Source organism: Mustela nigripes, chromosome 3 (assembly GCF_022355385.1).
Source record: "Mustela nigripes isolate SB6536 chromosome 3, MUSNIG.SB6536, whole genome shotgun sequence".
In the NCBI taxonomy this organism is placed as follows: Eukaryota; Metazoa; Chordata; class Mammalia; order Carnivora; family Mustelidae; genus Mustela; species Mustela nigripes.
This window is the reverse complement of record NC_081559.1, coordinates 193344171-193371923: the sequence shown is the minus strand read 5'-3', so window position 1 is coordinate 193371923 and position 27753 is coordinate 193344171. Positions and strand designations below refer to the sequence as shown.

The window sequence follows — 27753 nt, the reverse complement described above, 5'->3', positions numbered from 1 at the left end:
TGGTGCGTGTGCGTATGGCGCGTGATGCATATGGCGCGTGTGCACGAGGACCGGTGCAGATGGGGCGCGTGCTTCCCACCTAAATGTAAGCGCGCGGTGGGAAGGTGTGGGCTCAGCTCCTGTGGGCATCTTAGCCCCTCACAGAGTTTGGGGTTTCCAGGCCAGGGGATGGGAAGGTGGGTATTGACAGAGCCCCGCTGAGACTCCGAAAGTCCCGATTGCTGCCATGGGCTCCCCTTTTCCTTGGCGTGTTCTATGACTTCTCTGCTCCTCAGTTACCCTCTTAAACCAAACAGAGGGTGCGTGGTGACAGCTGGGGTGGGGACCCAGGTTTGGCCTCGCTCACCAGGCGCTGGGAACAGACCCACACTGAGACTCTCAGGCACAGAGTGCCCCAGGGACTGGCGTGCTTGAGGAGGACTAGGGGTCACCGTCCCTTCGTAATGTACGCCAGCCGACCACAAGGGGACCCTCCGACCAGACCCCTCCATGTGAGCTCCTGTGGTCGACGGCTCAGGGTGCAGCTGGGGAGGAGGTGGTGTTTGGAGTCTCCTCCCGTCCTGTCCTCAGCGGTGTATGTTCTTTTCATCTCACAAGAAGCCTTCAAATTATTACTTTAATTTTATATCAATATATTTGGAAAATAGTAAACACTAGCCTGTACTTCCGCCATCCCGATGGAACTATGAGAACACGTTGGCCTGTTTTATGAAGGACTTGTTCTAGATCTGATTTCATTTTACACAGATACCCATGATCGTTTCGGCTTTGCAGCCTGTCCTGCCTGATGTCCCCATGTGTGGTATGTCTGCCTGGTGCTGCGGTAGAGTCTTTATGGCTCACGACTCATTTTAAGCGTCTGCACACCGTTCCGGTGCATGCCCCCTGTTATCGATCTCTTCGGGTTGTTCCCAGTTTTTCAGGATTAAGAATAATGCTTGGGTGAATATTTTTAAACTGACCGCTATATTTATTTATTTAGTTTTCAAATTTAGGCTTATTTCCTTAGGTGGCTTTCCTGGCAGTGAGGGTACCAGGGCAAGAATGGGAACCCGTGCATGGCTCTGGGAGCGCTCTGCCACGTTGCTTTCCAAGAGATTCTTCAGAATCAAGGGAGGCAGGGGCTAGCGTGGTTTCCCACCTCAGGCTCCAAAGCATGAATTCTTTTGGCAGATTGAATTTTGATTGTTGTAATTCAAAACGTGAAATCGCTTACCCCGTGGTCCTTGGGGTTTGCATCTCTTGGTTCTTTTGAGGAAGAACATGTTCCCGCACGTTGGTTTACCAGATCTTCTTTCTGCGGCTTTCTGTCTCTTTCTTTACATTGTGGGGACCTGAAGGTGGTATTTGGAATAACTCGGGATTCGGGCCCCGGGTGACACGGCTTAATGGGAAGTAGGGGTACTAGCTCCAGAAGAACAACAAGAGGAGAGGGAGCTCAGGCATCCAATGCATGGTGAGCTCAGCATAGATTCTGGACAAGAGCCCGGGCGGGTGGAGTTCTGTCTTGGCTGTCACCTGTGGGCACAGAGACACAGACCTGTGCTCTGACTTGGGGTTCCAAACAGGCCTCCCCCTAGCGTCTCCCTCGTGCTCCTCCTGGGGCAGGTCCTGCACTCACGCCATGTTTATCTCTGGGTCCCCACTCCCTGGGGGGGGGGGGGGCACCTGCCACCAAGCACCCGGCCAGTCTTGCTCTGCGGGCACGTTGGTGTGGCACTGGTCATCGGTGCGGAGTGATGCAGGAACCAGAATTGATCTCAGGGTACACAAGGCTTCACAAGCAGATGGATGAACTTGGTCATCTTTGGAGAACGTGCGGGGCGGATTTGGAAGGTGCATTTTAGCACTCAGGCTCAGGTGATGCCGCAGGAAGGGATGGGGAACAGGATGCTTCATGTACGTCATGTCAGCCAGGAGATGCCACAGACGAAGGCGCTGGGGCCCACAGCAGGAGCATAACCCCGTCTGAAAGATGCTTTTCCGAGCTTCCTGGCTGCAGCAGCTCCAGCTGCGCTCCCGGGGACCCAGGGTTTCAGTGAAGGCTGCGGCACAGAACTGAGGGCTCTTTGCATGTCTCACGAGAACCGGCTCTGCCACTTACGGGCTGGGAGAGCCGCGGACTGATGGAGAGCCTTTGCTCCTCCGCAGAGTGGAAATACGCATGTCTTCCCCAAAGCTCGTGGGAAGTTTGGGCAAGATAACAGAAGCAGCGTGTCCAGCACGTAACCAAGATTTGCACACATGCTTCCTTTCCCCACCTGCATTTCGGGGGAACGTCAGTCTGTACATACCCAGGACTTTGTTCTTGCCAAACCTCGGCTTGGACGCAACTGCTTTCTCCCCAGGCAGCACCGGCTCGCTTTTCCAGCCAGCTGTTGGGAGTCCTGTATTAAGACTTTTGTCCAGCCAAGAAATGGTGCATTTCTACCAAAATCCTAAATGATCCAATCTGGAAATGACTACAGAGAAGCCTGGGGAGCTCTCCTTATTTTCAGATGGGAAAACCAAGCCCAGGGGCTTTTTCCTGATGCCACGTGGCCAGTTGTACAGACAGCAGGTGCTGAAAACACGTCATTCGCAGCGTGGGCTGTCCCCTCCATGGCATACCAGGCCTGAAGGGTTACGGGAAATCTGGGGCAGGGGAAGTTCCCTTGAACTCTCTGCAGAATGGCCACAGCCCCACCCCTGCAGCCTCCAGGTGAGGCCCAGGAGAGGGCTTTCAGCCCGTTTCCTCGCTGGCCTGTCTCTCCAGGCTGCCCCAGGTGGCTCATCACGGTGGAAGAAGCCCTCCATGGTGGCTCTGGAGTCAGCCTGCCTGTGCCTGACTCCAGCCCTCGGCTCTGCAAACGGTGTTACCTTCGGAGAGTTATTTAACGTCAAGGCTGAGAGTAACTGTATTATTACATAAGGCTGCCAGGAGCCTGCACTGCGTTAGTATTTATAAAATGGGTAGAAAGTGCCGGGCGACATTTGCTGCATGTGGAGGGCGAGGAGCAAGAGAGGGTCAGAGACAGAGAGAGAGGGAGAGTGCGGGACCGTGAGCCTGGGCGCTGCTAGCTCACCCCGGGTGTGACCTACTTCCAGGCTCACTCTCCGGGCAGCCCTGCGCAGAGCTCGTCTCTTCCCTGCACCCTCCCTTCCCGTCTGTCAAGACGCCCAGACTACACGCATCCTCCCTTAGGCTCCTTTCCAGTTCTTACATCCGATGGGTACTTAAAACAGTTTATTTTCTCGCAGGCCTCTCGGATTTCTTCCCTCAGCAAGAAGGAAGTTTCCATCTCCCTTTGAGACAGGCCCATTGGTCACCTGGCCTTGCCCAGCTTGGAGCCAGGCCACAGAGAGCCAGTGCGCTTGCCTCACGGAGCCTGCCTCCTGACGGCGGCATGGTGGGGTGCTGTGTGCCTACTGGGGACAGCCCTCACGGGAAGCTCTTGCAGAAGGCATCTGTGCAGGCACAGAAGGTGTGGGGCCCTGCAGGCCTGCAGGCATCCTGGCGATTGAGGGGCAGGAGAGCTGAGTAGTTTGTGCAGGACCATGAGCTCGGGACAGTGGGCAGAGGGTCAGTCAGAAAGACAGGTGCCCACTCGCACACCGTGGAGCCACAAGGGGGTTGCAGTGGGTCCCCTGCTCTCTGGAAAGCTGGGCTCCCAGGACATATTTGGGGAGATGTGATGCTCATACTCCCAGGCCCTGGGGTTCCTGTCCCAGCTAGAGGACAGAGGAGCCCAGATGCAGCGACCCCAGGAAGCTGGTAAGGGCACCGATTTGGATTCAGAGGAAACAGGTTTGCACCCTGGCTCTGTGTCTCCTAGCTCTGGGTGCTCACAGGAGCTCACATCCTGTCTGGTAGCCCCTGACTCAGACAGGGGGTCTCCACACGTCCCAGTCCATTGTGAAGGCAAGACAGAGCCTGGACCCTGAGAGGACCTCCTGAAATACTAACAAGGCAGAGTGGGACTTTCCGAGTGTCTGAAGCCATGACCCGCCCTGGGGGACACTGGCCCCCGTCTCCACGGTAGGAAAGCCATCAGGGAGACATTCCCCCCAACCCGCTGCCTCCTGGGACAGGAAGATTTACCCACCAGGTCTCACTGTGACAGGTGTTTGGTGAACCCCTCACAGGGTGCCAGGGGCACTGAGACAAGTTTCCTCTTTCACATGGTGAAGGCTTACGTGGCAAGGGCTCACCAGACCCACGCCACACAGCCCTCCCACACTAACCTGCACACCACCACCACCCACACCCAGAGAGGTCCAGGCACCCCGGCAGCCTCTGTGCCACCGCCCTGAGGGCCCTCTGCTTTCATGGGGCGCGCGCTCCCCCTGGTGTCGGACGCCCAGAACTGCAGCAGGAAGAGGCAGGGCTGGGGTGCCCAGAGCTTCCCAGGAGGGAGTGATTCCATGAATGTGAACCGTCCTCTCTTGAGTCTGGGGTCCAGGATGACCCACTTAATCTCACAGAATGGGCAGGACCGCCAAACGAGACAGAGCTGGCCTCTGCCCCCGGACCTGCAGGGGCTCAGGACAAGGGCGGGTTCGCCTTGCCTTCCCGCGCACGCACGCCTGCCTGTCAATTAAGGACGGCGAGGTTTTAGGGCTCTTGGAATTCCAGCATCTTTCTTCTGTTTCCGCTTTTCCCTATTTCAACCCAGGGAGGAAACTGAGCCTCGGAGCGGGGTAGACTCTGTAGGCAGCAGCCCGCGTTGGCGGAAAATGGAATCAGGACTCTGGTCCCTGAACTCTGGCTCGTCCCTCTCCTCCCTCCCGCCCCCTGCTCACATCACACCCCTTCCTGGCCCGCGTAGACCCTCTGTTTTGCTTCACCAGCTTAGAACCTGATACCTTCCCTGGGCCACACCTGGCTGTAAGCATTTGGCACATATTAGCTCATCCAATGCCCACAGCAGCTGTAAGAGGGAGCTGCCATCTTTGTGGACTGGAAACTGAGTGACAGAGATGTTGAGTGACCGGTGCAAGGTCACACAGCGTAGGAGTGGGAGAGCCAGTCTTTGAGTCCGAGTTGGGGGGTTGGCTGTTGGCTGTGGCGGCCCGTACCTCTGCACCGCCTCCCACCCCGCCGCCCCACAGGGCCCCAGCTGCCGCTGTCTGCCGGGAGCCACGCAGGTGGTCAGATGTCCGCACCCTGTCCTCTGTCGTGCTCATGTGGTCAGTGCGGGGGAGCGAGATCAACAGACAACAGCACAACAAGGCTCAGTGCCAGGCTTTTTGGGGGGACCTACTCCTTCCTGCTCTGCCTTGGACCCCCTTCTTCCCTTATGCTTCAACCCACCGCATGCCCCACGTGGACATCCGTAGACACTTCAGCGAGAGACCTTGCTCTGTAGACGTCTGTCTCCTGTGTGTCTGCCTGTCTCTGCTCTCCTCAGCTTCTTTCTCCTTCACCCACCCTGTGCTGGGGATTCTCTGCCTCCCACACCACCCCTCCATGCCGGGGAGCGCACACATCTGTCGGCACTCCAGCTGTGTCCCAGCTGGCCCCGCGCTCCGCCTGCTGGCCAGGGACCCAGGTGGCTAATGCTGGCGCTGCACCTGCAGCTGGCCCTTGGGAGTCCTCTTCCAGGCCTCACAGGTCTTGATCAGCAGTTGCAAGGGTGTAAGAAATGGGTCTTGGGCAACAGGTAGAGCCTCTCCTCTGAGGTAGACCTTGTGAAATTGTACATAGTCAACATGATATTCTCTCTCTCCCTCTCTCTCTCTGTTTTGCTGAATCCTGGGGAAATGCCCCTTTCAGGAGTGACGTGTAGTGGGCTGACCTCTCTAAGGAAAGTTCAGGGATGTCAAGTGTTCTTGTCTTCACTCAAAATGCTGCCTTATGGCAAAGGTTCTCTGTGACCCTGGTCTAGATAGATCCCTAAGGTCGGTTTCCTGATGCCTATAAAGGGAAGGCATCAGATTCCATGGGTTCCTAGATCTTGCCAGCTTGATGAAAGAGACCCACAGGCCCTGTGGGTAATAGAAGTAGAAGAAGCAGGGTCCAGACAACCGGGTTCTAGTGCCTGTGCAAGCACGTCCTACTGGGGTTGAGTGGCTTTCCCTCTGGGCCTCCGTCTCCCCGTCTGCTGTTAGCCTCCATCCTGCCAGGCTCATGGTGTGTGCGGAGGAAGAGAATGTTGCTAACAGATGTGGAATTGGTTGGCAGAGAGAAAAAATGCAGAGAAATATCCTCTCTATTCACCCAAAACTCATGTAATGAAAAGACGGTTTGGGAGAATTATTAAGAAACAGAAATGTGGCCATCATTGTTCTAGAGTTTTTGAAATGACTTCTGAAAGGCAGAAGGTATGTATTCACGAGTGTGCGTAGATGCAGGAAGGGCAGGACACACTGCGGAGCCGGGAGAGGCTAGAAGCAGGCCCAGGTTCCGATCCCCGGCTGTGGGCGGCAGGGGCCTGGGTCGGAGGTCTGTGGTTAACGGGGCTTGCTTGGAGCAGCTGAACTGGGGGCTGACCTCTGCTTGAACTGGCCAGTGGGAAGCATTGGTGTTCGCCCCCAGAGTGAGAGAGAGAACAAGGAGCCAGCACCTCCCGGAAGGAAGGAAAGCCTCCAGACCAAGAGAAAAACGATGCTCCCACCCATCAGGAGTCCACCTGGCCCCGTGGTCCCTGGCCGTGGTCTCTCGTGAAGTGGGCCAACAGCCACAAGCAGGCACTCGAGACCAGCACAGGGCAATGAGCGGAAGACCAAGAGTCTTCAATCATTCAAGGAAAAACAACATCCTAAAAGACACACCGACCTTTAAAAAAAAAAAAAAAAAAAAAAAAGGCAAAGTAAGACCAACCTAAAAGATAAAGTTAGGGAGAAACAGAGTCAAACTGACTTTTATGGGCAGTTATCTGGTCACTTAGTGAAGGTCAGCTCAGGCCACACTGTGTCTCTGGGATGGGCACCGGGGCACCCCCCGGGGAACAGTGAACAAACCTCACGTCCTCATGTGAGCCAGAAGGTTGGCGACACAGATCAGAGGCAAATTGAGTGAACAAGCGTAGGGAAACCAGCTGAGTCTTCCTGGAGAAGGATGGGCCTCTGATGTGGATTAAAAAGCCAAAGAGAGGACGTTGGCGTGAGCCCGAACCCAGGAGAGGGAACAGTGGGACCCGACGTGGAAACGAGAGAAGAGGCTGTGCTGGGGGCCTCAGAGAAGGAAGCCAGGGCTGATGGAGTGGCACACAATACGCCGTTCATAGTAGCATGGGCCCGCCTGCGGGAGTCACCTTTCTCCACTAGCCAAGTTCTTAGGGCCCAGTGGGAAGAAGACAGCTGGGGACACCAGACAAGGACACTGGCCAGGAGAGGACCACACTGACCTCTAGGGACTTTGGCACCGGGCTGGGCGAAAGATGGCCCCTGCTCCCCGCCCATCGTAAGCAGGTGTTGCAGAGAGGGTATTGCATTCCTTAGCGCCAGGTGTTTTCCAGAAACAGATTATCCTCATCCGCATGATGATGGTCACACAAATAGGCTCGGAGGTGAAGTGACTTGTCCAGGATCACAGAGCTAAGAGAGACAAGCCCAGCTCTGAGCACAGGCAGATGGGTGGGCAGGCATTGGCGTGATGTGTGGTTGATCGCTTACCGTCCGCCGGCAATGACCATCTAACTTCAAGCCCTGGGAATGCAGCGGATATTCACGCATATCCAATGGATGAACGGACGATGAGGAAATGTGCTCATGGTTTTATGAACAGCATTACAACCCCCTGAGTCCATTACCATGTTTGACCCCATGAGGTGAAGAGACAGCGTGGTTCAGAGAGGCTACGTGGCCTGGCCTCGGTCACTGATTTGGGAGAGGCAAAGTAGATTTAGGAATCTAGTTTCTCTGACCTTTGAGGTATGTGTGTTGATCCACGGTACATAAATTCTGGGTGGTGTGTGTGTGTATATGTGTGTGTGTTTGGCTCTCTGGTATCCAGTATGCCCGATAGTAAAGGTTAGCACAGTCAGACACTATGGGCCTTTGCATATCCTGGCACTGACTGCAAAGATGCCCCTTTGTCCTCATGTCTTCACTGCCTTTCTCTTTCCAGGGGGAGCGAGGCCTGGATGGGTTCCCTGGGAAGCGTGGGGAGACAGGAGAGCAGGTGAGGGGGCATTGGGTCTGGTGGGCTCGGCTTTCCTGGAGGACAGGAGCCTGACACAGGGGCCTGATTGCCTTGATCTCTGGCTCAGCTGGAGGCTCCGGGAGGCCTGGGGACTAGACCCCCACCTACACCAGGGTATGGGAATCACAGAGAACACACCCCTTCCATCCATTCCTTGGATGACGTGCACGTGTTCCAAGGATGTGTTCACACTGCAGGCTCTTCTGTAAGAGTAGAAGATTCCAAGCAACCTAGAAGCTCATCAGTAAGGAGCTGGTCGGCACGTCAGGGTGTGAGCTACAGGGAAATAATGTGAAACCTTGGAAATCGATGAGACTCCAAGGCACGGCAGGGATGTTCTGTGAGCTCTGGGGTTGAGCAGAAAGCACAGGCAAGCATAGAGTGGTGTGGGAACTAGGCTCCGGGACTTACAGGGACGCGTGCTCTCTGTGGGAGGACCCCCAGGGAGCTGATAACCTGCTTTCTTCATTCGTTTCCTCTGGCTGATGGAGCTGGAGGGGGATTTTTATCCCCATGTTGAACCATGGGAATGTGTGGTCCATAAAACCAACTACATCTAAATATTTAAATGGCTAAAATGAAATAAAACCTAAAACTCTACATCTGCATGAAGACAGCTGGGAAAATACTTGTGTCATTATGACTTAATAAATTAATATAGTAGCCAATTCACACATTCATATTACGAGCTTTTAGGTGAAGTATATTAATTAATTATATTTGATATATAAATTCATTTCAGTGTATTAATCTCAATGTATTATATTAATACTAATTACATGCATGGATAATCCCATCTCTCCAGAACGTTGGCGCTTAACACACTGGACTGATACGTCCTTATGTCTTCGCGCCTTCCCTTAACCTGACGGCCCAGACATATAGCTGTCTTCTTACGTATTCACCAGAGATGGGACTCAGATGACCTCTTCGTGTTCTGTGGCCTGAAAGCGAGCATGTATCCATATTTATTGTGTGCTGCCTTGCACTGGGTCTGAGTCCTGACCCTGCACGTCCCCATGCGGTGACGGCCCAGAACACAGGGGACCAGCAGCACGGCACAGAGCCGGCCCGCAGGAACACGCTGAGGCTGTGGATGTAGCAGGGCAGGGCGTGCAGAAGCAGAGGAGCATTGAGCCCCATGGAGGGTTCCCCTCCCCTGCAGGGACATTGGGTCTGTTCTGATCATGGTTGTTTACAGGAAGAGAGGAAGGGAGAGAGCTCTGTGCCTACGTCCCTGAGCACACCTTTGCCTTTAGGGTGAATTCCTGAGAAAATCTTTTGCAAGGGGGTGAACGCTATCTTCCTCCTCTTAGGCAGAGACTCACAGGAGGGCCCTCAGCGTGGGGTGGCTCAGGGTGCCTCCTGACTTCCCCTCCGATGGATGGGAGCTTTCCCCGCCTGGCTTTCCACGGGGAGCCCTGGGGAAGATTTCCCAGTGGGAACCTTGAGGAGGAGGCGGGCTCCTCTTCCAGCATCTCCTACACCAGCCCTCCGGTTCCTTGGTTTTTCCTGAAGCATGAACTGATCCTGGCCCAGAGTCCAGGCAGCCCTGTCCCTTCTCCCTTGGCCCTGAGAACCTCCCTGGTCCTCAGCACCCTCTGAAGGGTCCACGTGACACCCGGTGGGTTGTGGGTGCCTGCTTCCTGCCTCTGGCCAGGACTCTCTCCCGACGCATCCCCTGTACCCTTCGGGAAGCAGTCCTTGTCCCTCAGAATGGGTGCCCCGTACCACAGTACGGGCTGAGTCCAGAGCAGACCGTGGGCTGTGGCATTTGGGAGTCACTGAGAGAGAGTTCTAGCAAGAAACACTGTCTGGAGTGTGGTTTGGTCTTCTGGGGCAAATTCAGGTTACAGTTTTGGGGCTGCATGACCCCAACCTTCTCCTTCTCTACTCACGGCCACTGACAGTCCTCCCTTTCCTTCCTCCAGGGGACACCTGGCCCTCCTGGCGTGGCAGGACCCCAGGGACAGAAGGTAAGCCAGGTCTGGGACAAGAAGGGCTCTGGGCTCCGGGCAGGCGGGTGCCTGGGGCCCCCGGGGAAGCGAGGGGTTCAGGCTGGAGATCGGGGAACGAAGTACAGAGTGAGGTGATGAGCAGAAACTCGGCTCCCAAGAAATTTCTAGTTATTTTATTTAAATTTTGTTTTTCTACTCTGAGGAATAAAAATCCATTTAAAAACAAAACAAAACAAAACAAAAAAATCCCTGTTACATAATCCCCAGACATATTAAAATATTTTGCTACTTAAATTGCCTCTTGGACTAGGGGAGGCTGTGAGTACCAGACAGACTCAGTCTCCTCCTCCTGTTCCTCCATTTCTCCTTCTCTGTTCTCTGCAGCATTTTTAAAAATGTGCTTTTTTTTTAAACCAGAATCATAATTCTGAAAATGTACTAGATCTTTCATAAGCAGAATAAAGATTGCATCTCATCATACTGGCCATCTCCTTTAGAACATCCTCGCAAGAAGGCTTAACTCAATAAATTTGCTGCTTAGAATTTCTGTATCTCAGTGGAAAAAACCCATGTGAAGAGTCTTGGCAAATTCTGAAGTGCTCTGAAAATGTGTGTGGAGATAATAGCCTTCCAGAGCGTTCCGGGTGGCAGGGAGAACTGAGAGGGTGCGGTGGGTCCTGGGTTCTAGGAGGAGGGCCAGAGCACCAGTTCCAGATTCTTCGACAAGCCCCTAGGAAGGACATGGGGCATTAGGTTTGGGAACAGCCGGGAGGGGGGAGGAGGAATCCCGGGAGACTAAGGCAAGTGCAGCCCGGGGAGCATCACTGGGCTCGGGGTCACTCTGCGGAGCTCAGGCGGAGGTCACTGCTGATGCCCGCCAGCCCCAGCGAGGCCGGAGAACAGGAGAGGAGAGGAGGTCGGCCCTGTTCTCTGTGGACGCGGGCGGAGTACGAGGTGTAAAGGAACTCACGGGCCCACAGGCCGGAGAAAGTCGCCGTGGGGTGCCGTGGGGTGCCGTGGGGGAGCGGCGGCGGGCATAGATGTCTTCCAGACTTGCTCACTCGGGCTTGGGTTCCGAGCGGGACTATTCTGTCTCCCAAGTATTTTTAGAGTTGAGATTTATATTGTTGTATTATCTTGGCATCAGGATTTTAATATATTCTCACAGTTCCTTGACAGGGGATGCTGAATTCTAAAATAAGTCGTTTATTTCAAGTCACTAAGAGGGAACGATCCTTGAAGTTTGGATGTCGGTGACTTCTGCTGTGGTGTGCATGTGTGTGTGTTTGAGAGAGAGAGAGGGAGAGAGGGAGAGAGTTCGTTCCAACCTTCCACCTCACTTATACATGTTTTTGGCCCCCACAGTTTGGGCAACAGCCGAATTAGTGCTGATTATGATGAACGCAGCAGAAGTGCTAGACCAGGTCATGGGGTCATGGTGGTATTTGGGTCATTCATGTGAAGGATCTGGAAACCATGGATGCACAGGCGATGGGACACCTGTCAAGGCATTCTAAACGAACATCAGGGAGACAATTCTCGGCTCCTTTACAATCTGAGAGGGTCGTCGGGACCGCAGAGCTGGTCTCACTTCACAGATGAGAGAATAGGGACCCAGAGAATAGGGCCTTGCCTTGCAGCAAGGCCTGCAGATCTGCCTGCCTGCCCAGCGGCTCACCGCAGATTCCTGTGCCGGGGGGGAGACACTGTTCGTGCCCGGCTAAGACCCCCAGCTGGTGTCGTTTTGTGTTGACTCGTGGCAGTCTTCCCGAACCTTAGAAGTGTAAAGCAATAATCACGAGGTCTCATGCTGTGTCCGAAGCCAGGATCCAGGAACACGGTGTACCCGTGGGTGGACCATCCTGGTCAAGGGTCTTGAGTGACCTGAGGTTTGCAGGGGGGGGGTCCCCATGGAAGCCACCATATGTTCGTAATCTCATCTCAGAGGCCACGCAGCGTCCTTCCTGCTGTGTGCTGTTGGTCCCATAGCCTAGGACTGATACCTGGTGGGAGGTCCCCACAAGGAGGCGGGGGCTACAGGGGGCCGTCTGGGAAGCTGCCTACCACAACGGCTAAAAGGACCACTGCAAAAATGCATCACTTATGTCATGCAAAGAAATGACTCGAGGACAGACAGTTGGTTCTACTACTTACTAGCTTTTTGACCTTGAACAAGTCATTACAGACCCCTGGGCTTTAGTCTCCTTGTCTCTAAGATAGGAAAGAGGCTCGGAGGGGAGGAGCTTGAATCGAAGTCCTTCGCACAAGGCCGGGTGGGTGGAAAGCCTCCGACGTCTGTTCTCCGTCCGCACATGGTTCCCGCGGATGGACGACGGGATGGTAGCCTTCTTTAAGGGTGATTTCTCGTGTCAGGACGTTGGCTCTCCTGTTCCGTAAAAGGACCCGAGTCAATGAGAAAGCCTGTGTTGATGAATTTCGTAACTGTCATTGAACATTCGTGTCGGTGCTGTAACGATGATGTTGATGAGTTCAGTAAGTGCAGCAAACGTAACTGGTCGTGAGGCATAGCGGAAATAAAAGAAAGGGGACGCGGTCATGAGCCCCAGCGGAGTCCTGACGCACCCAGCGACGACTAAGTATCTCCCTGACCTACCTGTTTATCTGATGTAAACTAAGATGGCCACACAGAAACTACAGCAGAGCTCAGAACAGCTTCTAACCATCGTATTAGCAAAATATTAAGGTTCGCGGGTGCATAGGAAAAACGTACTCGTGCTTGGGGGATTGATTGAGAGATGTCCATGGAGAAATGGAGAGGAGATGAGCCAGCTGGGGTCTGAGGGCCGGGACGGTGTCATGGGTGTATGTCACAGAAGCACCTGGAGAGGATGCACAACGGTAAAACCTGCCCTGTGTGAGCGTGTGTGTTCGTGTGCGTGTGGGGGGATGGGGAATGGTGCCTTGGAGAGAAAAAAAACTAGACTGGACAGATGGTCTGAGGCAGGACGTGTTACTGCATGTGCGAGACAATGAGGAAGGTTGACACTCGGTGACTCTGTCCCTTCCCCTCCATTTTGACACGCAGCCAAAACGGCTCTAAGATAAAGTCTATTAAAAGAACATTTAGGTGTGATCTTAGGAAGATTCCTGATGCTAAGTCAACAGAGATGTTTTTCTGACTCTTGGGCAGAGGAAGGGGGCGGGAAGCACGCCGATGACATGTTTGTCATTTCTGCGCAGGGTGACGTGGGGCCGGCGGGACCTCCCGGCCTACCTGGCTCCGTGGTGAGTGTGCGGGCATTCCTGGGGGAGGGGCTTCAGGCTCCTGGGCTGATGGGATTGCGTTTTTGCAAGAGTCTTTGCCTCTGAAAATGAGGGGGTACTCTTCTGACCCCATGAGCTGGATACAGGCTTTCAACGCTAAAGGTGGGGTGAAATCCGAGGAAAGTCAGGAATTGCTGCATTACAGCGTTCTGTGTGAACACCCCCGGTGGAGGAGACGGGAATGATGTCCACCACCACCTTTGCTGACCCACGGTTTGTCTCGCAGGTGCAGAGAGAGGGCCTGAAGGGCGAGCAGGTAAAGGGAATGCGCGTCCTCCCCACATGGGGCTTGGGGTGGGAGCAGGGATAGAAAGCCGCAGCCGTGGGGTCACAGCTGCTTGTAGAGCTCAGACAGAGCCTTCCAGACATGGGTCGATTTGATTTTCCGTCAGGAATGCAGATCCCCCTCCTATATCTCTGGGTCCCTTTTGGGAACTCAGAAGGTAGACTCTGAGTCAGCAAATGGTCGTGAGTCATGGGAAGGGGAGCCGTGGTTAATGCATGTTTGGCTTCTGTTTCCAGGGAGCTCCGGGACCACGGGGTCACCAGGGCCCACCTGGGCCACCAGGAGCTCCGGTAAGTCACGCTACCAATCCAGGATCTACTTGGAGCACCTCTGCGTCTGGAAAACAGTGGTTTTTCCCACTGAGCTCTGTGGGATTGCAGAAGCTGGTCCTGTCCCCCTGGATTGTAGGTGCCGGTGTCAGCAGTGTGCATGAGAGCAAGCTGAATGAAGCCTGACCAGTGATATTTCCATTAGGCAGTCCCCAAGTGTGGAGCTGGACCCGAAACCCAGCAAGCCCACCTTTGCAGCTCCCGGTCCTAAACAGGCCATGAGTGGGGTTTCTGGTGGGCAGTCTGGTGTTTTAGGTTTCTTTTTGTTTTCTTTTCTTTTGTTTTAAGTAGACCCCAGTCCCAATGTGGGGCTTGAACGCATAATCCCTAGATCAAGAGTTGCACACTCTACCAACTAAGCCAGCCTGGTACCCCTTAGTTTCCTTTGAGGTATAACTGAATAAGAGGATTGGACGTCGCAGCGCTGGGTGAATCTTTTCCAATGCAGATTTGCTTCTCTCACGTCTCTGATTCAAACTGACTTCGCTGTGGCTGGGAAAGCATCAGCCTTTGCATTCTCCACTGCTAACGAATTTAGTGATATAGAAATAACCATTGGGGAAGAGGACGTTCAAAGGGACTCTGACCATTCTGTGATGGAGTTCAGATTAATGAGCATACAGTCAATTCCATAGGACAGTGATTTCATCAGGCTCTTCCCGGCAACATGCTCCCCCTTTCAAGTGACGGCATTTTATCGAAGGAAATAAGACCACTCTTATTTTGAAATGTCCATAAATCAAATTTATAGGAAGCCAGTGGGGCCTATGCCTCATTAAGAGAAGAATATATGGTTTTTGGGGGGGTAAAACCAGAAGAAATCTCACAAATGTTTAAGCCCAGTATAATTAGAGCAATTCATACCAAAAAAGTTCATGTCTGAAGAGCTGCCTTCTGTCTCTGTAACCTTGGATGTCTTGCTTAATCTCCCAAGCTTTGGTTTCCAGAGCTCCTCACCATTATGGTAACTGCTGGGAGGTTTACAGTAGGAAAGGCAGGTCATGCCACGTGCACCCGTGCTTGGATCTCAGTGCCTACGTGCGTTTCAGATCTGTAAGTGCCAAGTGCTGCCAGTCTGTATACACGGTGTGTATACACAAGATCTGTTTATTTACTTTGGAGTGATAGAGCGTGCATGTGTGCCGAGGGGAAGGGGCAGAAGGAGGGAGAGAATCTCGGGCAAGCTCTGCACTGAGCACAGAACCCAATGTGGGGCTTGAGCTCATGAACCAGAGATCATGACCAGAGCCAAAACCCAGAGTCAGATGCTCAGCCAACTGAGCCATCCAGGTGCCCCATACTCCAGTATGTTAGTATGTGCAAACATACACACGTTAGATCTGCGAGGGTGAAGGCGTTCTTTCTGTTTTGCTGATGAAGACCTTGGTGCAGAAATACTGAGTGAACTGTGCAGTCCCACAGCTTTTAAGAAGCGAACCTGACCTTTGAACCAGATGGGTCTGACCGGCTTGACAGTGACATTGTGAGTGCACAATGCAGTGGTACCCCCCCCCCAAAATATGTACAGGAGGATTGTCTCCTCCATGGCCCCCATGAAGGAATAAGAAGCTGGCAGAGCCCAGCCCTGCTTGACCCTGAGGCAACCTTCTGAACCTCTCAATCTGGATCCTCCCCGTTATGCGGCTTTTCTTATGATGAATGTGGCGGAGGGGAGTGGGGACAGAGGGAAGAAACCTTAAACATTTGTGAGCAAATATTAATGCTGGAGGTGGAGAGATGAAAGTACACGGCTGATCCCCTGGTTGAATGAAGGAGACAGGAAGGAAGAACCCTGAGTGAGCATCGCAGGCTCTAGATGATTAATGACATTCCTTGCGTGTCTCGTTCCTGTGGTCCATCATCGCATGGGACAAGGACCTACGGTCCGGAACCTTCGGCAGGTGCAAGCACATGCAAATCAGCCCCGCAGCCCAGGATGGAGCTGTCCGATGTCCTGACACCGTCCTCTATGCTAGATGCTCTCCCTAGAACACGCTAGCTGCTCTCAAAACAGGGCACAGGGCTCGGAGTAGTACCTGGGAGGGTGGTGGAATTCGCTAGCAGGGAGCTCAGAAACACAAGAGCCCACCCTAAGACTGGTGAGAAGGGCGACCTGTGAGGAGAGACAGGACTGGACGATTCTGAAGGCCAGGACCAATGTCTCCGCCCTGTCAAAATGGGCAGTTTATCTCAGGGTGTGGACAGTGCAAGCGTACGGAGCGGTGCCCCACCACAGCAAGAGGGGCCTGGGAGGGGGCGGACCGCAGCGTGAGCTCACGAGGAGCAGCATGGACGCAGAAGGACGGCACCTTCGATTCAGCCGCCACATCCGGGTCTCATGACCCTGTTCCCCCACCGAGTGGCTCTGCGTCTCTGCTGACACGACTCTTCCTCTCCGACCCTCCTGTGCTTCGTTCCTACCCAGAGATTGTCATCACCGTTGTCATCAGCATCACGCGTGTGACTGCACTGTGCGGGCCACACAAGCTAGTGTGCGAAGCGGGGCTCGGGGAGGCCCTATTAAGCCCCGTACCTGGATCGGTTGCTGCGTCTGTCTGTTTTGAATCCCCCGCAGCTCCTGGCCTGGGGCCTTCCGCAGAGCCGTTGCTCCCTAAATATTCATTGGATTGAATCAAACGGAGAAGTTGGCTTCAGTGACTTCTGGGGAGAGTGGAAAATTTTGGAGTTTGTGCTCAGCAGTCCCAGAGAGAGGAAAATGTTCCCCCTTGTCTAAATGGAAAACTGCATGCAGCGTTCTGCATCCAAATGCTGGAGCAGTCCAGGAGGCTCGTGGCTTTCATCCGTCCCCCGAGATGAGACAGCTCTGGCCGTTGCATCAGCGTCTGGTGGAGTGTAATAAAGCAGGCAGGCTGCACAGATCAAATTGAGGTGTCTGCTGATGCTCAAGGAACTTTCCCTCACTCGTGCAAGGTTTTCCCTCCCCACGTGCCCTGAGCTCAACGGGGTAATCCTTGTGAGGAAAAGGAGATTTAGGTCTGTAGTTCCTGTAGGTTTTCCATTCCTGTGTGTGTTTCCACGGTGTTCTTAAGAGAAAAGAACTTGGATCTAAGTACAGTCCGGTTACTTCGTAGTCATGCAGTGCTAGACAGAAGCAGCTCCTTGCATGATAATATTTACCAAAGAAATGGAAGTGCCGCGGGGAAAGCTTCTGGCCAGAATTCACCCAGGAAGTTGATGACTGCATCACAGCTGAGGGCCACATTCGCCCATTCCCATTGCCTGCCTGCCTTTTTGAGTTGCCATCACGTGGTGAAAATCAGGGTCTGGTCAGGCAGTCCAGGTTGTCTATCCGGGCTCTCGTTTCCTTCCCCCCTGGGGTCCCCATGGCCACTTGGTAGGTAGGCTTATCATCCTCATCTCAAAGATGAGACACCTGGGGTTCACAGACACCAAGGAACTTGGGGGAGGTCGTGCAGCAGATACGTGTGGGGGGGGGGGGGGGGGGTCTTGGGGGGTATGACTTGAATTACCAGGTCAGTAGGACCCCTTACTGTGCCAGTGTTCCTAGCTTAATTGAAATTGATCTTAGACAATTCCATTATTTGTCCGGACGACCCTGTATTGCATAGCACTGTTGACCAAGTCAAGTAACACAGCTAGTTCTTGCTGAACCAGCAACATACAGGGACAATGGCGCTGAGCTTACAGCTGAAGATACTTGGGTTCCAGAAACTTCTCCCATGCGTGCTTTATGTGACGCACTAATGCAAGGCTTTTGCCCCCCAACATGTTCATCTTTAAAGTGTGAAAGATGTTGCCTACTTCTTGGTTGCTAAATATAATTAGGCCATATAGATGCATGTGTTTTAAAAAAAAAAAAAAAGTTAGATTTGCCAGGATAGGATCTTTTCTCCCTTGATTTCCCACCGTCCCCACCGAAACAGGATGGTGTTTTCCTATCCAATGAGCGTGAGAAGGCAGAGTACAACTTGTGGTGTTGAACTCTGTGTTGACCATTGGTTCCTTTTTGTTTTCTTTTCCTTTGTGCTCCTTCTAAAGGGTCTGATGGGTCCCGAAGGCAAGGACGGACCTCCTGGTTTGCAAGGTCTCCGGGTGAGTAACGTGTCTTTCCCTTCAAATCACCAGCTCTCCCCCGCTGGGGCCCCCAATTCAGTAGCTCAGACAGAGGACGTGGTGCCAGCCTCATGGGCTTGAGATGAATATTGGAAGCCGACTGAAGGGTTAGATTTAGTTCAGCAAACATGGTGGGGCGTCCACTCTGAGTTCAGCCTGGAACTGGGTTCTGGGAACACGGAGATGAGGCCGTTGGATGCCATGAGTCATGTATCTGGAACCCCGTAGCCTTATGGGCTCAGAGCTCTGGCAGAAGGAAGCCCAGTGTTGCAAGAGAGAAGGGGCAGCTCACCCAGCCTGCAAGGCAGCCAGGACTTCTTGACAGAGGTGGTATTTGAGCTCAGTCTCCCGGGAGGAATTAAAAATAAGGAGAAGGGAAAGGATAGAGAGCTGCCGTAAGGCTCTCAGCTACTCTGAAACACCGTATCATTATTGAATATCGTAGTATCTCATGGTATTCCATTTAATTTAACTTAATCTAATTTAATTTAATTAAGCACTTTTTTTTTTTTTTTAACCAAGATTGCACATACCTCATGGGTTTTATTCACTGTAAGCACAGCTCCTGACACAGTGTCCTGTGGTTTAAGATAGGGGGATGGAGGTGTACACTAGGGTTAGGTGCCCTCTTCGGGGGCCCCGTGGTTACTGAGCCTGACCCCCAACTCCGTGACTCCCCAGTTCCTAGCAGGGTACCCGGCACAAAGTAGAGGCTCAGGTCAATGTTTGTTGACCTCTAGTGCTTGAGCTTGTGGTGTCTCTTACTGATTCACATAGAGACTGTCTGAGGGGCACAGCGGCCCGAGATGGGGTGGGGAGCCCCTGCACACAGTGTGGTCATTGCCTCCCGAGGTGTTCGGTCGGAGGCCAGGTGACCGCCGACAGATGGGTGGAAATGGGGGTCTTGCATCTGGCAAAGGCTCTCCAGCCCCATTTGTGGCCTCTCTAGCCCGGAGAGTCTCCAGCTCAGCGAAGTGGACAGAATTATAGAAGTGTCCTGGCTTGGCTGGGTGTCAAGGGGCTGCACCCACACTCTGATCACATTTTACATTCTCAATTCTGAAACTGAGCGACCTGCTTATGACCCAACAGACTCCCACGTGGCCTAAGTCCCCCAGTGAACTTCCTCCCTTGGTTTTCAAACACTTTGGCACTCCACAACGGGCTTAAACCCTGAAGAGTCTAAGAGGAACTTACGTGGAAGGCTAGTTGAGGTGTGGAAAGGGGTCATGGTGGAGAGGTTAGGTGGGAAGGCGGGAAGCCACTTACCCCACTGGAAAGGGCATGCGTGTGCCGCGCCCCGTCCAGCATCGCCAGCCCTGGCCCCCGTCGCCTGGTCGAAGCTAGGCTGCCTTCTCTGTATAATGCAAGGATCTTGGGCTTTGCAGCAGCGCTCTGGGGTTGGAAACTTGGCCCTACTTCTGAGCAACTGTGTGACCCTTCACGCCGCCTAGCTTCTCTAAGCACGTTTACTCTGTTGCAATGGGAAGGCTTCACCACTGGCCTGGTTTGGGGGAGAAAATGTGCTCAGGGTGGGTCTGTATCCGTGGTGGGCGGCAAGATGTGGCAGCTGCCGTGACTGCCAGCCTCCCAAGGTGCTCACGCACGGTCTTCTGAGACAAAATAGCAATCCATGTACATTATGTAATTGATGCTTAGGTGAGCCTGAATTCGTCTTGTGGTGAGCTGCTGCAAACATTACTTTCCCTAACATAGAATTAGATGCTGAGCGGAACTCTTGATACAGAGATGACTGCAATTTTTTTTTTTTTAAACTACAGTTCTCCCTGACTGAGTCTTATTAAACAGGGGAGAGGACACCTCTTGCTTGGAGCCTGCTTGTCGAGGCCCACGCATCCTTGGCCGTCCCTTCTGGGCACCCCAGAGTGTGTTCCTGTGTTCCACAGGATGGCTGTTGTCATCTCCAGAAACACCTTCAGAGTAATACCAGCCACCCATGTTCCGACCTCCACGCTGGCCAGGGGTCCTAGGAGTTGGATGCGTGCACTAGGAATGGAGATTTGAGGGCCATACCAAGGGGATGCACAGAAGGAACCGGGGGGAGAGGCGGGGTACGTGCTGTGGTGCTGAGCTCCACGTGGCAGACCTCAGCAGTCCAAGGGAAATGTTTGTCCTGGCCCTTTGCAGAAAGGAAGGGCCGCCGCTGATAACACGGCCACCGGCCACCTCTCAGTGAGGGATACCCAGGTCTGTGTCTCTCTACAGCCTGACTTCCTCAATCCTCCCTTGTGTCCGTCCACAGAGCTCCTGTCGCGCTCTTACGAGGCACGGACACTCAGCTAAATGCTTTGGGAATGTCTGAAGAGATGAGGGGCTCAACCGCCAGGAGCTCACCACCGGAGGGACTAGAGAAACAGGGAGGGCTAACCCTGATGCCTTGGGGGGGACACTGCGGTGCTGAGCAGGGAGGGGAGGGTGCTGGGACGGAGTGGGCACCGGGGTGTCCGAGCGGGTGTCCGAGCCGGCCTTGCAGGAGCCAGTGAATTGAGCAGGGATCGACGGGCGCACAGGAAGGGGTCAGGCCGACTCAGGAAGTGCCCCCTGGAGAGGACACCTTCCCTCTGGACACTTGCTCCTGGTTTCAGCTTTTATCTTCACTCCCCATTCTCCCACTCGGGGAATGTACCCATACAAGGGACGGGGCCATGGATGCGGCTTCTCTGCTTCAAGCTCTGCCTGCACCCGTCCTGTTGGGGATCCCACACCACCAGCCCCGCCCCCCCCCGGCCTCCCCCCTGCTCCCTGGTCCTCCCCTCCACGCGCTCATCTGCTCAGCAGGTGTTTCCAGGGCGCCTGCTGGGTGCTGGCTGTGGGTGAGGGGGACCCCTCAGGGAGGGGATCCCTGTTCGTTGCCGGGGAAGAGACACGTCACCTCCGCACCTGCCTACTGCGGGAAGGGCTCCGGAGCAGGTCAGTTAGGGCAGGCTCTCGGGAGGTGGGGACCTGGCCAGGCCAGTAGCCGAGGGGGCGTGTGCCGGCTGGAGGACGAAGCTCAGACCCAGGCTGAGGCCACACAGGCAGGGCTTTGAGCAGAACCCGGCAGCTGGAGGCAGCCAGGGCCAGGCAGGGGGAGGTCAGTCAGAGGAACTGGGTGCCGGGTCTTGCTGCTTGCTGGGGGGCCATTGTGAGGATTTGGGCTTCTATTGTGGGGAGAATGTGGGGCTACTGAATGGTTTCAGAACTGCTACAATGAAAAAAATAGACAAAAGTCGAAAGAATAGTACAACCGATGATGCTCTTATGGCCCACAGCCCTCCCTACGCTTACCACGTCATTGGCCAACTTGCTTAATTTATGTCCGAGCCCACCTCCAGCCAGCCCAGGTCCCTTTGAAGAGACCCCAAATGTCATCACACCGTTCTCTCTTGAAGATAAGGAGATGCAAAAGCAATAAAACCATAATACCATCACCCCAACCAAAACTGATGAAGTTTCCTCATGTAGGCATTTTGGGGTCCGAATTTCCCTGGGTTTCTGGCTGCAGTCTGGTCACTGCAGGACTTGGGGTAAAAGACACGGAGTGGGAGGCTCACAGGAACATACCCCCGTCCGCCCGCTGTTCTGAGGACGGACCGTAGGAGAGGAGGACCAGTGAGGAGATGGCCGCAGAGAGCAGAAAGGGAGGGTGGTGACCCAGACCCAGGGCAGGGGCTGCATGAGCCCCCCGTCCCGCTGGAGTGCCCGGCGAGGGGGACACGCAGGGCCTGGTACAGGAGACTGAGCCGACGGCCATGGGCAGGGCGACCTACGGCCATGGGCAGGGTGACCTATTAAGAGAGAGTGATGGAGAGCACAGAGGAGGGCTCCTCCCTTGTCCTGCTCCTCTAGTGAATGGAGGCTGGCGACTGCGTGGCGGGGGTGGTTCTGGGGACCCCTGGCCCTCCGGTCTTCCTCCGTGAGTTTCTGACTCGGGCTGTGTTGCCTCCCGTGGTGGTTTCCAGGCTAGTGGCTGCCCCTGTGGGCACACACGCTGCAGAGACCAGTCCTGATGCTGGTGTGGGCTCGGCATCCTCTCCCTGTTCTGTCAGCCTCTGGCTGAGTCAGGATAAGCCGAGACAGAATGACTTACTCAGAAAATTAGCTCTCTCTCCTGCCCGCGCGGCGACCTGTCATTTCCTCCCCATCGGCCTCAGCTGAAACATCACTCCCTCGTGTCACGGCACACACTCAGGCTAGAAGAGGGAAGACACGAGACAGTGACAAGCCACAGGACCCAGGAACTGTGACACTGAGACGAATAGATGGGCTGGGGAAGGCGAGCCGACCCTTTATTTTCGAGATTAGCAACAGGCAGACAGTGTAATCCCTGGCAAGGTAAACACATTCATTTTGGACAAAGCTGGTATTTTTCCACAATGCCATGGGGAAGTGGGAAGATCAGCGCTGGGCGCCACACCCCCCCCCCCCCCCCCGCCGCCATCCCATCCCTGAGGGTTGTGGCACACGAGGCACCCCAGCGTGGGGTGCTCGGCTGTCTTCTGCTGGCTGGGTTTCTTGCTTTCCATGGGGGGTGCGGGTGCTACCCTGTTTCTCTTTCCGAGGCTCTCCTTTCCTCCTGCATGTCTGAGCGAGGCGTTCGGGGGGAGGTTGTTGGGGAGGGCGGCTACTTAGCGGAAGCGGGCAGTGCTACGGCTGCTTCGGAACCCAGAATGTACTAGAAGTAGACCCCACCTGGCTCCAGGCCACTGACGCATTTGGACACTGAAATGCATTCACAGGGTTGGTTTAAAAAACTAAAATCTCCTATGCCCTAATTGTTCGCCCCAAAACAGAGAGCTTGCCATGCTCACCCAAGGCCCATTGTAATTTTTGCAGAGAACTTATATATATTTTTTTCTTATTTTGACATTTGTTTATTTTTGTTTTCATTAGCATGTAAGTCTGTGGGAACCTTCTTTATTTTTGTGTCTGTAGCACCTAGAAGAGCGTGTCACACTTATAGAATGTATATATTTTTGTGCACACATGGAAAGCGCATGAACCACACCTCCAGGCATAGTGGCCAAGCATATGTATGTAATGCCGCAGAGAGCGTCTGGTACGGTCAGGGAGCACGGGTGAGTGGATCGTGCTTGCTTGCTGCTCTCTGGGCAGCTAACTCAGTGGGTGCCAGGGGGCCAGTGGGACCCAGAACGGGGCATTTGGTTACCCGGGCCTGACCTTCTGCAGAGCGTGCTCTGGTATAAAGAAGAGAAACTGGTCCCATCTGTACTCTTCCTTCTGCTTCACGTGCCGTGTGTTTTGTGCTGCTGACTTCCATCTGAAATAGCATACATGGTTTCTTTCCTCTTTTCTGGACAAACCCAGGGGAGATTTTTTGCTTAAGAGAATTCTGTGTCATCAGGCATTTAAATTGAATGCAGATTTGGAATGTCTAAATCATAAGATCATCATATTGGTAAGGCATCCCTGAGATGGACAGTGAGACATTTCTTGTTCCAGAAAGATCAGACGACCTGCTCCACGTCCCTTGGGCCTTTGTCACCGCCTCTCCCACTAGCTGGTGACAACCCCTTTGGTTCCTTTGATCGTGTTTTCAACACCTTCTGGATTCTCTTCTCTCGTCAAGAGGCAAGAACTGAAGACGTGACCTACCAAATACAGCACCTCCCCTCTTTCTAATGACGGAGGGATCCCAGGTGTCTCGTGATGTGCCTGATTGAGTCTTTTTTTTTTTTTTTTTAAGAACATATTTTTAAGACAAGTCTAACCGTGTAGAACTGATACAAGGTAGCAGGGAAAAGCAGTGGCTGGATGACGGACTGGTCTATCGCTGGCACATAGAGAGGTGACTGTTTGCCCTCCTGTTTCTCGCTCATTCTTACAAGGATGTGAGTTTGGGCAGTTCTACTCCCATTCTGCAAATGAGGAAGCCAAGACTTAGGGGTGTAAATCCAGTTGCTCCATGTCTCACAGAGTATAAAGAGCGGCACAGGGATTAGAACTCAGGTCCTTCAGGTCCGTCTCGCTCGAGACCTTCGAGGCAATGAGTGGGCGTGAGCGTCCAGGAACACACCAGAATTCTCATCTGTTCATTAGCAGTCCTTGTGGTGGGCATTCGTGGAGAGATCTAGGACTCTGTATTCCCTGCTCCCACTTACTTGGGCGGATGCATTGTTGCACACTGCTTTAATCTCTGGCCAGTGCCCTTGGAGCCAAGGGTCTCATAGCGCGGATTGCGATCAGATCCATCCACCCCTGTTTCTCATAATTCGAGGAGAGGAACCTGGGTGGTCTTCTGTCAGTGGCAACTTGGGTCAACTTTGTTTCGCTTTTCAATTTTCAAAGCCTTTTTTTCTTACTTTTCCCTACGCTACCAGATGGTAACAGCATCATTTGGATCACAGGCTACTGTTTGACTCATCTCGTGGCACAGAGCCAGGGTTTATGCCAGGACACCTTAGGCTTTCCCTGAGCACCTGGTTTCAGCTCTAACCAGTAGAAAATAATCATCTTTGACATTTGAAGGCATGGAGAACAGGAACTGAGCAAAAGACCATACGGCACATATTAGAATCTGTTGCGCTCGCATTGCGTTCAGCTGGTGACGGGCCCGCACACGGCTGTGCTAATTCGTCCCGGCTGGGAAGGAGCCGGTGCTCTGCTGGATTTATGGGCTTCCTCTTCTCCACGGGCAGATCGACAGCCGTGGAAATATCAGTCCTGCTCAGCATCCTGGCATTCAGAAGGGCTTGAAAAATCTGTCCCTATGATAAATTACAAGCACTTATTACAAACACTTAGCACAGATATTATGCTGGTAGCAATTTAAGAGAGAAGAAAAAGGACAAGGCATCGGCTTATTGCTAGTCACACGGTTCTTTATTGCCGCAGAATTTGCTCTGGCCAGCGCTTCTCAGATCCCCGCAGCTGCTTACAGGTCCAAAAGGCAGAGGTTACATAGCTGCTGCTACTGCATCCACACCTGCTAGAGTTCCTGCCTTCACCCCTGCCCATCACCCCCACCCCTACCCATCACCCCCATCACCACTTTCACCCCTGCCCACCACCCCCACCCCATCAGAACCTTCGCCCCTGCACATCACCACCACCCCCACCTCCATCACCACCTTCACCCCTGCCTACCACCGCCACTGTCACCATCAGCATAACCATCACTGTCACTGCCACCAGAACCATCACTACGACACGTTTCCTGATGTTAGATCCTATGCCAAACACCTTGTGGGCATTTCCTCACTTAATTTCTATGGCACTGCTGGGAGGTAGCAGTTTGGAAACCAGGACTGTTGGACATGTGTTCTCATACCTGCTCCAGGGACTCAGAGGAGCCAGAATCCTGCTGTTACCGTGTCTCCTCCATCAACCACCATCCTGTTCCTCCTCATTCCTGCGGCGATCTGTCCTGTTTGCCTAATGCTTTATTATTCCTTATAAAGCACTTCCTCAAATACTGAATTATTCCTTCCACTGCTATCTTTTCAAATAATTACAATAATTATAATTTTCCACATGAGGAACCTGAGACTCAGCAGGCTAGTGACTTGTCCTCTCCTGTCTGCCTTAGATTCTGAACTCATTTTCTCACAATGTTTTCTCCCATGTAGGAACACGGGAGAGCAAGTTTCCTTGCGGCGAGCGGCCATCTTCGTAACCGCTGACTTACAGCTTTGTCCCCCATCCCTGGCAATTCCAACTCAGGAGCTGTCGGGCAGCCCCGGGGCTCTCTGTGCTCAGTATTTTCTTGTCACATTTCTTGGTATTGCTCGGACGGTGTGGAAGAGGTGGCAATGGGCTGGGGTAGGATTTTGACAGGCTGAGATGGACTGGGAGTATCACAGACAGAGGTGCCATTGTGAGCAGAGTCTCTGAGGCCGGAAGTCCTAAGGGGGTTGTTCGGGGCAAGGCTGAGCAGCTGACTTGAACTGTTGCTTAGGGCTGGGAGCATGGACGCCGCACGCGAGATCCAAAGTCGTGTTGGAGTCACAGGGTCATTAGTATCCAAATAAAACAGCTCAAATGTTACATCTTTTATTTTTATAAGATTTTATCTATTTATTTGACAGGGAGAGAGAGCAGGAGAGCATGAGCAGGGGTGGGGAGGGAGCGGCAAGAGAGGGAGAAGCTGGCTTCCTGCCGAGCGGGGAGCCTGATGCGGGGCTCGATCTCAGGACCCTGGGATCATGACCTGAGCCGAAGGCAGGCGCTTAGCTGACTGAGCCACCCAGGCGCCCCAAATGTTTCATGTATTAGATAAGGAGAAACTTCGGCTATTTTGGAGGAGGGAGGTAACTTGGACAGAACTTTCCCCCTTTAGGAAAATTGCCTGCCAACTTAGGGTAAATGTATAGATGAGTAATGAAATTTGTAGAAGGCACAGACTGGTCCAGAACAGCGGAGGGAACGGATGGGGCTTGTGAGCAGGATTGGCTCTGGAGATTATAAGCAACATGGGTGGATGGATGGACAGATGGCAGGAAGGCTGGCTTACTTTGAAGGACACTGGGGGCAGCTCTGGAGGCTGTGGGCAGAGAAAGTGTGAACGTCGGTGCTGGAGCTGACCAGGGGCGTCACCCTAATGTCTCCATGGTGATGCCCTTTCCTGGGTGACCCGTGAAAGGTGGTGCCACCTGGCAACCACAGCTTGGATCACAAATGTCTTCTCCTCTGGCCTCTTCCCCCCGCCTCTCGCTTTGTTCTTCTTGCTGAAGCCCTGACGCTTGGATGCCGGCTTCTCCAGATGCCCTCGCTTCTCTCTCTCTCCCCCACCGGACCCTCCTACCTGCCCGTAATTCCCCTTTCCCAGATCCCATCTTTTTCCTTCCCTGGTGTAGGAGCAACTCCTGCGTCCACGCCTCCTGCAGATCTCCTCAGATCTCAGGGGCTCACCCCCCGAATGTCAGCAGCTTCATTACACAAGCCCCCCGAACGTGAGGGAACAGGGCTGCTGAGACCTCGTACCCCTTCTGAAGGTGGTGGGTCACCTGAGGAGGGACACCGGTGTGCACCCCAATCACATCATCCCTTGGGTTAGTCATTCGGCGCCACCACAACCCAGACCCTCACATTGTTCCTGCTTCCCTCTGGTCCTTCCGCACCCACCAGCCAACGATCCATTTCTCCACTTCTCCCACCGCACAGAGTGACCTGGCTGGCCCAGGTTCTGAATTCCGATGACTCCTCACCGGCCATTCCCCCGACCTTGAGGGAGGATGGTTTATTCATCTTGTAAATCACGCGTGGCTCTCGGGGGAATAACCTGGCAGCAAGTGGAGGGGTGCCTGTCTCGATACAAAATTGAAGCTGTCTGGTTTCCATTCCCTGAGGAAGGGGAGCCGGTAGCTCTTAGCGCTCCTGTGCTCGCCGCCCCGATGTTTGCATTCGTCAGAGAGGAGCGGACGGAGGCAGAGACAAATGCCTCCAGGCCCGGCTCATTTCTGAAGGTGTCTGCGACCACATTTTGAATTCCATCTGACAAGTGTCGAGAAACACATTCTGACCTCGGCCTGTGGTCTGCGGCTCGGGTGCTCCTCCTCGGGGGTCCTGAATTGGGTTAGGCCGCTGCCTCTACAAGTCCCCAGATCGCCAGGTTGTGCCTTCCTGTTCTGGTGCGGCCTCGCCCTACCCCAGGGCTGTTTCCCCCGCTGTCTGCTAGACTCAAGACCACATCCCTCAGTCTGGAAGCAACAACTT

General features: G+C 53.7%; 1 protein-coding gene across 1 annotated transcript in view; it reads left to right on the top strand.

Annotated features, from left to right (window-relative positions):
- COL22A1 (collagen type XXII alpha 1 chain) overlaps window positions 1-27753 on the top strand; it is a 236498-nt gene that overhangs the window by 95211 nt on the left and 113534 nt on the right. Inside the window, exons 14-19 of the mRNA XM_059395531.1 lie at window positions 8051-8104; window positions 10057-10101; window positions 13285-13329; window positions 13595-13624; window positions 13891-13944; window positions 18004-18057. Coding sequence (XP_059251514.1) covers window positions 8051-8104; window positions 10057-10101; window positions 13285-13329; window positions 13595-13624; window positions 13891-13944; window positions 18004-18057 — 282 coding nt within the window. The remainder of the gene's footprint in view (window positions 1-8050; window positions 8105-10056; window positions 10102-13284; window positions 13330-13594; window positions 13625-13890; window positions 13945-18003; window positions 18058-27753) is intronic.